The sequence below is a fragment of the Hylobates moloch genome, unplaced genomic scaffold, assembly GCF_009828535.3.
Source record: "Hylobates moloch isolate HMO894 unplaced genomic scaffold, HMol_V3 SCAFFOLD_6, whole genome shotgun sequence".
Taxonomy (NCBI): Eukaryota; Metazoa; Chordata; class Mammalia; order Primates; family Hylobatidae; genus Hylobates; species Hylobates moloch.
The window spans coordinates 97151472-97167707 of NW_026652281.1; the positions used below are offsets into that span (position 1 = coordinate 97151472).

Here is a 16236-nt window from a genome sequence, read left to right on the forward strand (position 1 = left end):
CCACATCTGTTGCATCTCTTTCACCTTTAACCATTATAATCTGGACCTCATATTCATTCTTGTATATGCCACTGATTCAGTCCAGGAGAACAACTAACATAAACATTCCCAAACCCTTTACTATGGTTTTCCTTGATTACAAATCTTCACATGGCAAGTCAAATATCATTCTGTCCACTGTAAGTAAAACATTTAGTTTCTCATCCATCTATTTTGTTCTACGTATCAAGTTTTTGTATTTCTATTTATTTACGTTTCTTCCATTTTACCAGCTCTTTGAAAAAAAAACCTCCTTTGTCCTATTCAATGCTGTATTCCCAGCACCCAAATGAATGGGAACTCTTTGGTACCTATTTCTTAAATATATAAGGATACTGATTGTTTTTGTAACTTGGAGAATTTCATACATTGAGAAACACAATAATGAAGCCCATTGAGAGATCCCCTCACATCACCATTTATTTTCAGATGTCAGGACCTCAAACTGGCGTTACTTTTTGATACTCTCTGTCCAAGATTTGCTTCCCTCCAGGACTCATTCTAACACAGCCTCAAGAAAGGTATCTTGCCTTGGTAGACTTAGATAAATATTCTTTCTCTGTGCTTTAAAAACCCTGTCCGCTTAGCTCTTCCACAGGATAGCCAAATCAATTGTTTTATCATTTATTTGCTTCTGTAATTTATCCAATTTAATTCCATGTCTTGAAAGGCAAGAGAAGTGTGGTGTGTGTATCCTTTTTCTGTTACTGGTACCTAGTATGTATTTTATAGAAAAGAATTTTTATGTTTAAAGGTCTTTTTTAAAGTTTATTTGCAATATCATTGTGTATAAATAATTATTATTTATAAATTTTGGCTCTAACATTGAGCCAAAAACATCCATTCGCATACTCAACAATCAGACTTGACAAAGATGACATAGCTCTCAAACTTTAGAGGTTAAGTTAAAGAAAATTTAGAAAACCATTAGACATATCTGTAGTTAAAGCAGAGCAACATTGGAAAGGGCAGGGGCTGAGCCCAATGACTCCTAAATTGTCATGTTCCATCTTAGAGCATAATTGTTAAAATCTTCCTCTTATTTATGAGGAATCATAGGATGGCCTGAAGTTCTTTGCATGTACAGAAGAAATCCCAAGAAATTAACATTTGGCTTTGGTGACCTCTCATTTCCTTTTCTGGTCCTGACCTCTGAGTTCATTGAAGCCATGGTTTTCCACAGTCTTTGTCTTCAGACAGCATCTTGTGATATTCCTCCTAGCAACCCTCTTCTGTAATCTGTGGATAATAATAGAAATATCTATTATCTATTAGTAGGGATACTTGCAAGAAATAATACTTGCATTCAAGATGTGAATTAGATGGTGGCAGGTAACTCAAGTTGGAGAAATAGTACCCAAAGGCACCATTTTCTCCAGCAAATGCCTACTAACCTTGAGACCTAGATGAAACTTCCACACATAAAGGAAGGAGGAGAATACATACAAAAACACTTACAACATTACAGCTCAGGAAATGACCCCAAATACCAGCATGTAATTTGTTTCTCTCACATATTTGATGTGTAATTTAACCCTGAAAATTCCTTATAATGTTTCTGAACTTCATTTTTCCTATCCATAAAACACTACAATTTGGCAAATCTAGAGTGTCCTATAAGCACCTAATTTCTGGATCTTTCTGAATGTCCAAAAATGTACCATTGGTGCCTTTTATAATTTTCCCTTTTAGTATTTGGAAAAGCTGTGATTTCTATTGCACCCATTCTTGAGTTCCCGTCTTTTTGGAAAATTTCACTGGTGACGCCTTCTTGAGTCTTCCCATATGGGGCCCCTTACTTCCTCCTCAGTACTTCCATAGCACCATATATAACTTAGTTTCTATTTCTTATCATCAAAAGTCTCATATTATAATTACAGAGATAACTGTAATTATAACAGATAACTGTTTAGTTGAAAGTTAAGGGGATTTAGTGTCAGACCAACCAAACTTAAACCCAGACTCAAATAGTATTTATCCATAGATTAAAAAAAATTCAACAATTAGTTCTTATGAGATTGATTAGGTACATTTTAAAAGTAAAGAAAATAAGTTTGAGAATGCTACTGTATTTAATCTTTCTGTATCAACCATGTAGCTTAATTTCTGTATTGATAGATACTCAGTAAATGTGGCAGACAAAATTATTGTTCCTCAGATAGTCCATCAAGTCAGGAGAGTTTTAAATCTTATGGTCCTCCATAACACTAGGTCTGTGCTCAAAATACTAGGACTAGAATATCTTCAGTAGCAACAGTATACCATGTAATCCATAAATTTGCGTTGACTAAAACTACAATGATAATAAATGTATTTTTAAAATGATAGATCATAAAGACATGCTCTTCTACAATTATCATAAGAAGCAATAATTACAAGGGCAAATAATACATTCAACACTGTTTGGCTGAGTAACAGTGCAAAGACGCTTTTTATAGCAAATAAAAGTGTACTAAAGTTGAAAAAATATAGAAAAGTATTTCCTGCAAAATATATTCTATAATTATTTTGTCCACAAAAAATACAATGACATTTAAAAAGTCTAAGTACAGCCTCACAATGTGACATATTTAATTCTAATCCCAGGTATTATGAGCCATTATTTTGTTCACAAATAAAAACCTGTTTTTAAAACTCTTTACCTTCAATTCAATTTCTTTCAAATTCAAGTTTAGATTCATGAAAACAGACAGCCACAATTTCAATTTTTTGGCAGTGCATGAGATTATGAGATGAAAAATTAAAACTATAAATTATCCCCAGTAACTTAATTGTGTATATGTGTGCATATTTATATACTTGAATATATTTATAAATATATGTATAAGGATATACATATATATTCTTTTTAATGTTGATATTCATGTTTAAGTTGTGCATTTATAGAGCTTTATAGTGATGCCTGCTGTTACCTTATCTTTTTGACTGACAATGATAGGATTTCAGTCATGCTCAGCCTTTCCGACAGTGCCAGTGATGGGATTTTTTGAAATCTTATTACTGGTTACACTGCCCTGATCTCAGATGGAACTTTCAATCAAAAAGGCAATCAGAAGGTTATACATTCGTGAGATTCCCTGCAAAGCCAGTGATCGCATAATACAACTTGTTGGAAGGGCCTACTTGCCTTCAGTCCTTATGTGGCTATAAAGAGTAATTGGCTACTTAGCTCTCAGCACCCGCTTTTCCTTTTCCAAAGTACAGCATAGCCCAGAACTCTGCTGAGTCTCAGTGTGGAATCCGGCTGCTCCTAGGAGATTTGTAAGTCTCATGCAGAGACTTGTTTTACTTTGAGCATCTGATTAAGCAGACTCTCCCAAAGACACATTTCTATCTTTCTAAGCATTCTTGCTTCACTGGTGATACCAGTAAATCTAAGTTTCCTTTTCTTCTATATATACACATACACTTAACAGCAGATTTTTTTCAAAACAGTTTCACTTTAAAGCTTACACCCTAGAAGTCATAATTCTGTGTGGCAAGGTTAACACATGAATTTTAAAATAGCATATTTTAATCATCGTATTATAAACGTTTAGAAACTTATAACTATACTCATAAAAATATTAAGAAATGTCTCCCTTAATACTCTTTAATATTCATATATGGGTGTTTAAGAGACATTTTGCTAATATGATTTGATCAAATCATAGGCAGAGTAGAGGCTGAACTGATCCTACGTTGTGTCCAATCACCCAGGGATGCATCAGTTCCCTAAGTGGAAACCTTGAATTGTGAGGTAGGCAGAGGGAGATAACTTTGTCTCACTTGGCTCCACCTTAATCGTTATTCTCCATTTAGCAGAGAGTACTCTTGTTTCTGCTATGTCAATGTTGATGAAACAGACAACAATGCACATAGCTTTAAAAAAATAGTCATTTCAATAAAGTTTTTAAAATGTGTTATTTAACAAGTTGAGCATGGGATACTTAAATCTTAGAAAATGTTAGGAACCTTATTAATCTCTTTTGGTTGGGAAAGTCCTGGCAAGTCTATTGCTAAAGTAAAACCTGAAGTCAAAATGTGTGTTTTTTGTTTGTTTGTTGTGTGTGTGTGTGTGTGTGTGTGTGAGAGAGAGAGAGAGAGAGAGAGAGAAAGAAAGAGAGAAAGAGAGAGATAGTTCCTGAGATTTTTAGTTTAATTCACAACACTCTAAAAGTATAGGTCAATCTTATTAGGATCAAGGTATTAGTCACTTTATTCTATGTTACAAGACCTGAAATAGGCTTTTAAACGCAAAATGCTGACACTGTGGTGGCAAAGAAAGTCAGCAAGAGATTCAAGCTTTTGTTCTGTGTTCCTAGGCAAAGAGAATACTTAGGCGATATTTGGGGAACTGGTACACCAGGCATTATCTCCTGCTCACAGAAACCACTGTACGAAGATTATCCAGTTGATTACCAATATCTGAGGATATAGATTTTATACTCCTTAAAAAATGCTGTAATTTTTCTGTTAGACATATTTGTGTGTCTATAATCTTTGGGCACTTCACAGTACACTAGAAATGAGTCTGATGTTCAAGAGATACATAAAACATAATAATAATCTCTCCTTGATTTGGAAGGCATAGGATAGTTGGAATATTACTATTGATTATTACTGCAACTACTAATAATAATTTACATTCACCAAGCACTTGCTTTAGACACTGTGCCAAGTCCTAGTATATTTTAAAGTCGTGTTGGACCATCCCTTTGACCTCAAGAAAAAGTGTTCACTAGCCGTAATAATACGCATAAAAGATAACTTATTCTTAGCAACAGAAACTCAATAAAAAGTTGATTAAGCCACTGGATAGTTATAAATTGTTAGTATAGTATTTAAACATGTTGTTTCTGTCACAGTGGAGGTAGCCTCTAGAAGTTCGTGCCTTCAGTTTTTGAGTCAAAAACCGTTCTCTTCTTAGCAGCCCCACACTAATGACTGAGATGACAGAGGACCATAGCCTGACTGCTTTAATGGATATGTTTTCACTCTAGAACCCCCATCAGACTGGCAGAGATGTTGCCAGGTCTGCACTGCAGTCTAAGACTCTCTTGCCAAATCCTGCTCCCAATCCCTTTATTGTTAGAAGTTTTAGGTCTGCAAACTTGTCTGCAGGTTTTCCCTGCCCAATGCGTCTGCTTCCAGAAGGACCCAAATGACACAGTTGGACTAGCCTTTAGGTGTTCCACGTTCCTTTTATGTCCCTGCTGGTATCTTGCTGTGTGATCACTGGCAAGCCATTTCTCTTCTCTGTTTCTTTATAGTAAAGAGTCTTACAAACAAAAGTGACCCTTGGGATGATTTGGTTGAGTATTCTAGAATCTTAGTTTGAGTTGATGATTCTGTTAATAGATCTTCCACTGATTGAAAAAAAAATTAATGACAACAAAGGTATTTATAAAAATATATTTCACAAAGTAGGAAACAATACAGGAGTTTCTCTGAATACAATACATGGAGTAAATAAACAATATTGCATTAAAGCAAAGTAGAAAATTAAAATGATCTGCATGTAATACTTGAGTTTTATCATACATTTTCTACTCCTAAATGGCAGGTTTGCATTACAAATTAAATATGCTCACATCTTCTAGTGCTGTTCCTTTTTGGATTCTAAGACATTCTGTGCATCACCATGAAGATCAGGGATAGGAGTGCTAAAAACGTAAGCAGTGAAATTATGTACAAATCAGTTCCTGCTCTAAAACTGTGGGGGTAACTTGAAGCATGTTTATTGGGCAGGGCATGATGTAGGTATCTAAAAGTCTAGAGTTTAAATATTCACAGGAATCAATATACTTTAGGATGTTTGTGCTTGTAGTAAAAACACCAAATACTAGGATTATGAACAAAATAGAAAACAGTCCAAAAGTTTCTCTGGGAAAATGCTGTTCCTGCCATCACCAGTTACAATAACACTTTCTACTCTAAAGAGACTATTAGTTCTCCTTTCGATAATATTGCCTGCCATACTCATCTCATCAAAATGTACATGTATTAAACATTCATTGTATATATATTTATATAAAACAATCTAAAGGATTATTAATGGATATAATTTAGTTTTTTCCCGTATATCCCCTTAATCTATAGATTACCAACCTTAATAAATAAAAGCATTAATGGACATCAATAAAATATTTATTTCGAGGATTAAACAAATAAATTCACGCGCTAGCAATAAAACCATCTGTCTCTTATGTAGTCCACTGTGTGATACAGTTTATCTTTGTGTCCTTGTGGAAGAAGATGAAGAGGAGGGAACGAGGAATCCTGCTTCTAGAAAACAAGCATGTTTGAATGGGATTTCTCTCCTCCCACCACTGAATTGGCAAGCCCCACCCTGGAATGGATTACGAACATGTGAATATTTTAAGGCTTGACACAATATTTAAAGATGCTATTCAGTCTCTGGTGAGTGGGGCCAACAATTATGTACAATGTGTGGTCACCGTAACGTATAATCTAGGAGGCCTCTGAAAACTCCAAAAAGTTATAACGTACAGCAGACCAAGTATTGCTTTATCATTTGTGGCGGGATCCTTATTGGTGAAGGGGAAAAAACCATTTGCATTCATAAAAATCCTTGCAGAAGACACATATCAGCAGCAGATTCCTTGCAGGTCCGTATTTTTTTTTTCTAAGAAAGCACCTTTTAATTATGATTTTTTCCTCTATTTAAACCATTTATCTAAGGATTAGCCAGGATCCCAATCTTTGTCTGTGGTGGTCAGGTAAATATCAAATATCCAAGGACTTCTAGACACTCCACATACTTAATTCACACTCCACAAGATTTATAACCTCCTAACATATACTGTTTTATTTTATTATCTTTTTTTGGTTCAACATTAAAATGTGGTTGAGTTTATAGATGACTGGTGCTAAACTTGCCTCTAAAACAAATAGCCACATTGGTTGTATCTAAGGGGAGTGACCCTAGAATATTACAGAATGCTCAGTTCCAGTGATTTATTTTTAATCCACTGTCAAGTTTCTTTGTCACTTTCACCAACAGAGTAGAGTTCGCCCAGTCTCTTAAAGCGGGGACCCCAGTCACTGAGGTAGTCAAAATTCTGGTCTGAGTCTGATGTGGTGGACTCCAAGGAGCTGAGGGAGCCAGCCACTGACCCTCGGCCTTCATAGCCATATATCTGAATGGAGTCATATGGCGGGGCTGTGGGATCATTATCTGCCTCATGCAGCCTTACATTTATAAATTCATCGACATCAACACCATTTGGAACTGGAGCAAGCCCTTGCCTTGGCATAAACTGCAAATCTGGTTTAATATCCTTACGGGGTAAAAATCCATTAATTCCATCTGGATTTTGTAAAGTTGCAATGTCAAAAGCCTCTGTGTCCTCCTCCCCTCCTCCTTCATCATCGTAGCGAATGATGTTTTCTCGAACGTCTTCATCATCTTTGATAATTAACGGTTCGTTTTTATGCCGCCGTAGAGTTACAAACAGCACCACGATGACTAGAGGAAAAATATTAAATAACAGTCAGCCAAACAAGCATATAATTTCACAAGCAACACACTATATATGTTAGGAGAGAGGGGTATTTTTACAAAATTGTATGAGCATACACCTTTAATAATATTTACTAGAAAATTAAGCTAAACATCTTTCTGAAGGATGAACATTAAATTTTGAGTAAATACTGTTCCAGATTATTGGTTTATTAAACGGTGATAGAGCTGGGTTAAAAGAATTGGCATGCATGTATTCATGGTGAAAGCTACATTTTATACTGTTATGGTCATTAGAGTGAGTGGCACAAAGTAGAAAATAGCACTGAAAGTATGACTAGCTTGATGTGTGTCTCAAGCAAGTCCTTTAACATCCTTTGGTTCCAAAGCTCCCTTCTATTTAAAAAAAGGAGCGAACTAGGTCCTTGGGCTTTCACAGTTTTTCAACGCACTCTCCAATTAAATTATGTTCTTTTCTAAAAAAAGTGAATGTCAAATTTGCATGGCCAACTTGTCTTGTGGGTGGGCTGGAATGCCTCTAGCTGGGAAGAGAAACATGAATGTGAAGAAAGGGCAAGGAAAACATACCCGACTAGCCAGATCAGCCAAATCAAATGTGGGCTAATGGGGCAAAATATGTCATCAAAGTGATGCTTAAATCCAAGGCACTGGGTGAGCAAGACAGATGGAACAAGAAAGACAGTAACTGATACCGTCTTTATGGTGTTTTTTTCCTCAAGGGTAGGATAAGATATGACTTTCCTGTTTTTCTATTTTCCTATTGTCTAATCTCATTGTTATAATTGGACTTTATTAATTAAAAGGTTATAGAATCTTAATTTGCAATCGTCATTTTAAATTGATGTTTATATTCAAGGAAAATATCAGAGAAATGCAATGGTATTTTGAAGAAAACTTATTTTTAGTTTGCTTATTTGCTTTCTTTTTATATCACCAAATTTGGGATCCAACGGACTCAGCAACCCAATCTATAATGAAACAATATTGTGGGCATAGTAGAGCCTGCTGTTGCAGTGAACTGGTGTGCCTCACACCCAGAGTTCTTCTTATGCAATAGATGGTGTTGTAACAACATAAAAGCCCTTCCCCATTGCCACCACCATTATGCCTTGTTCATCGTTTTCCTGGTGATGGAATTGAAGAAGGCATTGAAAACCCTCTTCAATTGGACATTTACTACCACAACCCTTTTTCTCTTCACTTCTTCTTAGAGATCTCAAAATGTGGAGAAGGAAAGGAAGTTCCTCTTCCCCAAGGGAATGCTATTGCCCGTATAGATGTGTTTTCTGTCTTTATTTACAGTCATTTATGAATCAGAAAAAGGGTGACCAGTAGGCTATGAAGGAAATACATACCTAACAGCAAAATGATGCATGCTAATATGGCAATTAAGGCGCCCATACTGAGTCCAATTGGAAGGACATAAGCTTCAACATTACAAGACTGGACGACACCGTCATTGCTGCAGCCACAGACCCGGATTGTCAGGGTGCTGGTGCTGCTCAGTGGGGGATTTCCACTATCACTGATTACGATTGGTAAAAGATAGACTTCTTGCTTCTGGCGGTTGAATCCATTATGCTTTGCCAAAATACTGAGGGAATTATCTGGAAAAAGTAAAAATTACAATAATTTGCATCATTTTAAAATGACTGCCCAAATAACAGTGGTTTTTCTAGTTCATGAACCCTTTGCAAACCTCAAGACTCTCCCAGTTTCAATGGACTGCTCAGCCTTTCTCCCCGACTCGTCTCTGCACTTTTTTTCTTTCTTTTTTTTTTTTTTTGAGACGGAGTCTCGCTCTGTCGCCCAGACTGGAGTGCAGTGGTGTGATCTCGGCTCACTGCAAGCTCCGCCTCCTGGGTTCACGCCATTCTCCTGCCTCAGCCTCCCGAGCAGCTAGCCCTACAGGTGCCCACCACCACACCTGGCTAATTTTTTGTATTTTTAGTAGAGACAGGGTTTCACCGTGTTAGCCAGGATGGTCTCGATCTCCTGACCTTGTGATCCGCCCTACTAGGCCTCCCAAAGTGCTGGGACTACAGGCGTGAGCCACCACGCCCAGCCCGCACTTTTTCAATCAGCATGGACCAGGACAATCATAACAGGTTGAATGAATGGGACCCCCGATGGACCAAGGGAGTTTTACCGTCATCACGTTAAAAATGCAAAATATTTCTTTTACAAAAATAATCTTTAAGTATCCCTTCCGAAGACATATATTATCTTGTCTCCATATACCATATATAAGCTTGATTTTCTTTATTTAGCCTGATAATAGGTTAAGCAAATTTGATTGGATAAAATGTCATCATATTTGAAACACATGTTTGAGAAGCTCTGTATTAAAAGATAGACTGTATGACAACACAGTTGCAAAACAATGCACTTTGTTGATCCCCACAGGTACCTAAAAAGAGGGTCATTCATGGCCTAGAGCATTCACATTAAGATACAGCAAAAGCCCTATTTACTACCTGGAGGAGATATGCCACATACATTAAAATTCTGTAGAGAAGACCTATAGTGGTTACATAATAAGAACAAAATGAGAAGTCATAAAAGCATGTGCTCCATTTTGCGTGTGACAGTTAATTATATGGAGATATATACTGGTTGTCTGGAGCAACAGTTAAGCAATACTTAAGAATATACTTCAGTTCAAAGTAAAACTGGTCAGTGAGAAGTGATTGGTCCCATGTTAGATACACAGTTCTCAAACTTTCACCCCCAAGTTGAAATATTTTGTTGTCATTCATCCTCATCTCATGAATTGCAGTCACATTGTATATAATAATTGCTAACCTGCTTTCTCATGTTGATTACTGAAAGATATACATTTACTCAAAATGGAAATGCTGATTAACTCTCACTGATATTACAGCCAAAAGCAAATAAACACAATTTTGGTTACTAAGTGCATAGTGTTATTTGGGCAAAATAATTATTTGGGTTTTTTTTGTTTGTTTTTTCAAATATTGGCAAATTACAGACCCCCGAACCCTGGGCTACCTAATCATTGCATGTAATAGTAATGATTCCAAACCATTGCCATCCAATTTCTGATCATCAGTTTCCTACTGGTTTCCAAAATACTCAACTAAGTGAGATATCCCATTCAGATGACTTAAAATCAGTTTTGTAAAACTACTGTACCATATAGCACTATACTAGGATTTCCAAAAATTGATAGCCATTCTCCAAAATCGATGTATGGTTATATTTAATTTTGCTTTGTTTAAGATATAAACAGGCCTATAATGCTTTTCTAATAAGCAGTCAAATAGAAAAAGCACTCTGATTTAACAATTGTTTTCTGAACTTCTTCTGGTTGTACATCATTATATAGTAATTTGAATACACTGAGAAAAAGAGATTTCTAATGGAGTTAAGCAGTTATATACCAAATGATCCGGTAATCTTTATTGTCATGACTTAGATGGAAACACCAGTAAGCTAAAAGCAAGGAACATTATCTCAAAACAGATATAGAATATATAGTTGTGTTATATTTTCAGAAAGTATGTGACAAGTTTGAGTACAGCTAATTAGTACAAAGAACATTTCTGGATGGTTTTATACACGATAGTTCAAAACAAAAGATAGAATTTGTTCTTCAAGGGACAATTAATAAAACTGAAATGAGGCTATTGTCTTTTTGTGGTTGACATTTCTATGAGAAACAATCTTTCCGTATTCTGCTTTTATAACAGCCTGTTATAATAATTTAGATACTGCAGCAGGAATATTCCTTGCTGCAGAACAAAGCTGTCTCTTTTACTACTGAGAAAAGCATTGGTGGGTCTAACACTAAATTCATACTTATATATATATTTTTTTTACTAATCCTGGAATTTGCCTATCTTGCTCTCCTTTCTACACGCAGAAAATTGTTGACTGAGTAAAGAAAGTCTATGAGTTATTCTTGCTAAATTTTACCTGCCAGTTCCAGGCAACATCAATACCTTTTTTAACTACTCATCTGTTGTTGTTTTTTTTTTTTTTCCTATTTTTGGGTTGGTAATTGTATTTGTTTTCAATTTACTTGAGTTCTTTCATTAGGCTGAATGAAATTGCCATTATTTTACACATCAAAAACCATAGAATATTAGCAGTTTCACAAAGCTCAAATTAATGTTCTTGGAATAATTTTTTATATCTTAAATGTTGTAAATATCTTCTACAAAGTTGTGGTTTCTTCTCTAACACTCATGATGCCTTTTCATTTCATTTAAATTTTTGAATTTAATATAGTTTATTTTATCAACCTCTTATAATTAGTGTTTTCAAGCCTTATTTTAAAAATTCTCAATTATATAAAATTATTCTTAGGTTGTTGTATTAATTTGATTGTTTTCTATGCTAAAAATTGAGTTTCTCAGTGTTAATTATGGAGTTACTTATCACTTACCTACTGATCGTCAAAGATCATTTTCTCACAAATGAAATTTTTATGCTTCCTCATTCTTTTAAGAGATCTTTATTCTGTTTCAATAATCTGATTCTCTAACCCTGCATGAATACCCTGTTTCTTATGTATGAAAGCTTTATCATAAATCTTGATATTGGTTACAGCGTTTTCTCATACCATGTTCTTTAAGAATATTTTGGCTATTATTGTTCATTTGCTATTCTCTGAAAAATATAGAATCAGATTATAAAGTTTTATAAAAATTCCTATAAGAAACTTGGTGGAAGTTATATTGAAATACTGACCAATTTTGAAATAATTACATCTTTATCATCAGTTTTCTATATTAAGACAATTTCTTTATGTTCTTCAATATATGTCAATTAAATGTTTTTAGCTTATAAAAATGTCCACATCTTTTTGTTAGATTTATTTTTGCTGGTGTATATAGTTTATTGTGATAGTAAACCTGTTTAAAATGTAGTTACCTTTTTAAAAATACATTTTCAACTCACTGCTGCTGGTATATAAAATTTAATTGTCTTATACATTGATTTTAGCTTCAGCAATCTTCTAAGACTTTCTTTTTATTTATAAAAGCGTATCTTATCAGAGAATTCCATTTCAGCATGATAGAAAAGGAGCTCTACAGATGTGCTTTCCAGTGAAACTGGTGAAAATTATAAATGGAAAAACATTTAAAGATTCTGGAAATGGATCTGGAGGCAAGCAACAAACAAAGAAACATTTATTCAAGAAAATCGACTAGAGCTTGGTAAGAATGGTAAGACTCTGGTGCATGAACAAGAACCCACTCCTGTCCTTCCTTGTCTCAGCTCAGTGAGGTAGGAACTTTACTCCAAACTGGTTTAGCCAAGAACACAGGGGTCCCTCTCCCTGCAGCGAGCAGTTGGAGGATGATTTTCTGGGGGAAAGGTGAGATGTCAGACATTCTCATTCTGTTCCAAGTTACTTACTGTTCAAGCTAAGTTCTAAGTCAGTATGGCCAAGAGGCGGGGACTCTTTTCTTCCTCCTGGTCCCTACTCATGCGCACTGTGCCACTGAGAATATGGAGCCTCAATCGCCCTTTCTCTAGCCCACTATACACTTAGAGAGGCAAGCCAAAAAGACTAGAGGCTATTTTTCCCCCAGCATCATATGCTCTGTCCTAAGGTTTAGCTGTCCCTCAGAGAAACATGCCATAATCTTCACACCAGCTCCAGAGCCAATAGCTCAGAATTTTGCCCAGGGGGGTAGAAAGCAGGGAATCTTGGAAAGAGAGAGCCTATGGAGTTCACTTGGGTCAGAACTAATCTGAAACTCTGACCTAGGAAACTACTCTTTCAAAGGAGATCCAATTTGAATGGATTAGTCTGTAGAGTAATTTAGGTTCCAAGGCAGCCTTACAAACAATAAAGAAATCCTGTTGGAAATTAGTGGAATTCAATAGCTAGACATGGTGAGGGGAAAAGGCAATCAAGGGGAGCCCTGCCCAAACAATTGTAATTCTAAAGTGACTGTGGACATACCCATGCTTGAGATTCCCTGAAGTGAAACATCATGGGTTTAATACCACAGAGGGGGAAATGGACTTCACTAAAACAACCCAGTCAGTCATTAAACAAGTAATCAAACAAAATAAGCCTTCAGAGGCCAGTACCCAGTTTTGCTATATAATCTAAAATGCCTAGTTTCCAACAGAAGATTATGAGACATGCAAAGAATGAAGAAAATATGATCCACAGGGGGAAAACAGCTGGCAAAAAGAAACAGACCATGAGAGGGACAATAAAAAATTAACTAGAGTGACTAAACAGTAGACTTGAATTGGCAAAAGAAATGATGAGTGAACTCAAAGATAGAACAATAAAGAATACACAAACTAAAGAACAGAGAGAAAAAAAGAATAAAGAGAAATAAGTAGAGCCTCAAAAAGTGTATAACACCATTAAGTGCACCAACAAATGTGCAGTGAGTGTACTAGGGGAGGAGAAGGAGAAAGAAACAGAAAAAATATCATTGAAAACCTGAATTAAAAAAAAAATAGTCTATACATCCAGAAAGCTCAAGGAACTCCAAGAACATAAACACAAAGATATTCATAAATAGACACATCATAGTGAAAACACGGAAAGCCAAAACCAAGTAGAACATGTTAAAAACAAGAGAAAATTGACTCATCACTTAACAGCAAAAATTTCATAGAAACAATGAAGGCCAGACGGACGTGGGATAACATATTCAAAATGTTCAAGGAAAAAAATTGTCAACCAACAATCATATTCAGCAGAGCTATCTTTCAAAATAAATATGTATATGAAGTAAAGATATTCTCGGATGGACAAAAAAATGAGAGAATTTGTCACCAGCAGGCATGTTTACTAAGAAATGCTAAAGGAAGTTGTCTTCAAACTGAAAGCAAATGACCCCAGATGGTGACTCAAATCCACATGAAAAATAAAAAGAGTTTCAGTGATGATAATTATCGACTTATAAAAGACAATATAAATGCATAGTTTTTCTCCTTTTTTGTCTTAACTGTTTTACAAAGCAATTGTGTAAAACAATTATGTTTTTCAGCATAAAATATCTATTTTTTGAGCATAAAATATCTAGAAATTAAAAAGTAATAGTGGCATACTCTAACATCTCATTTTCAATAATAAATAAAACAATGAGGCAGAAATCAAGGTAGAAGGTAGAAGACTTGAAAAACAATACAAACTGTACCTAACACTGTGGAACACTCAACAACTGTACAATAAATATTCTTCTTAAGTGAACTTGGAACAGTCTGCACTGTGAACTATATGCTAGGCCATAAAACAAACCACAATACATGATAGAATGGTAGAACTAATCCAAAGTAGGTTGTCTGACCACAATGGAATGAAACTAATAATAGGGAGAAATTTGGGACACTCATAGACATGTAGAAATTAAATAATGTACTCTTAAATAGCCAATAGATCAAAGAAGAAAGCAAAAGGGAAATTAAAAAAAATATATGAAACAAATATAAATAAAGATACGATGAATCAAAATGTGTGAGTTGCAATTAAGGGAGTCCTTAGAGGGAAATTTATAGCTTTAAATGTCTGTATTAAAAAAGCAGAAAGCTCTCAAATCAATAACCTAATTTTTCACTATCAGCCATATAAAAAGAAGAGCAAAATAAGCCTAAGGCAATCAGAGGAAAGGAAATAAGGATTTAAAGAGCAAATTAGTAAAATAAGGAATAGAAAAATATATCTGATCATATTGGGGGTATTTCTATATAGTCACACATTCTCTGCAAATACAGGATTTTATTCATTCCTTTTCAAGTATTATTGTTTTCATTTTTTAAAAAAATCTTAGTATACTAATGAGAACTTCTAATACAATTTTGAGTACAGGAATTTATAGTAGGCACCTTTACTTCGTTTCTGATTTTTTTAAAAAAGAAAAAGACTTTTGACTTTCAACAATTGGTAAGATGATCAATGGTGTTTCTTGGAAGATTTTTTAATTGTCTGTCTGTTTACATGCACTCTTTTTTTTTTACTTTAGTTTTACTTTAGCTTTTTTTTTGTTTTTGGTTGATTTGCTTGTTTGTTTTATTTGCTGTCAATAGTGTAAAAGGAAAGAACAGTCATATAAGTGATAGTATCTTGGCTGTTCACTACCTCTAAACTTGGCTTCAATTTTACTCCTACATTATTCAACAACCTTCTTTTCGGTCTTTCATGTTTTCATTGTGTATCATCTTCTTGTCTCTGAATCTTAGCCTGCCCTCTCCCCTATAGCTTCCGCTCCTGTTGATTACTTTTATTGCATTTATGTTATCTTTTTGAGCAGAGTAAACAGAAGAGTGTGTCCTAATAATGAGATGTTAGATAAAAGAGAGAAATTTTTCTAGAAGTTAAAAAATGTATGAAAAAAGAGAGGAAATGATCACTGAATCCATAGTTACATACTACATTATTTTAAAAAAAGAAATCTCTTGAAGTTGAGGGTAAAACAACGGTTTCCAAAAGATAGAAGGATATGCTGACAAGATCAATTTAAGAAATGGGCTGATCAGTATCAATTGCAATTCTCTAAGATGAACTAATATCCAACCGATAGGCTGATGTCCCATCTACTACAGTTGTGTTACACTGAGATAGAAACATATCATCACGTTATCTCCTGGGTCTCTGACATTCTCAATAGGGGTATTCAAATATGTCAACTTTCTGTATCCATGGTTCCACATCTGTGGATTCAACCAATAGTGGATAGAAAATACTAAAAAAAATAAAAAAAACTATAATA

At 34.9% G+C, this 16236-nt stretch overlaps 1 protein-coding gene across 3 annotated transcripts in view; it reads right to left on the minus strand.

The window, feature by feature from the left end:
* Window positions 1-1013: 1013 nt before the first annotated feature.
* CDH8 (cadherin 8) overlaps window positions 1014-16236 on the minus strand; it is a 378275-nt gene continuing 363052 nt past the window's right edge. The window contains exons 11-13 of one of the 3 annotated variants that reach the window (XM_032157533.2): window positions 8881-9132; window positions 7328-7510; window positions 1014-1278 (exon numbers count right to left, since the gene is read on the minus strand). In XM_032157533.2, the coding sequence (XP_032013424.1) occupies window positions 1232-1278; window positions 7328-7510; window positions 8881-9132 (482 nt within the window). In that variant the 3' untranslated portion in view covers window positions 1014-1231. Of the gene's footprint in view, window positions 1279-5475; window positions 7511-8880; window positions 9133-16236 lie in introns of those variants that run through there. The other 2 variants (XM_058441060.1, XM_032157532.2) reach the window with 2 other exon arrangements.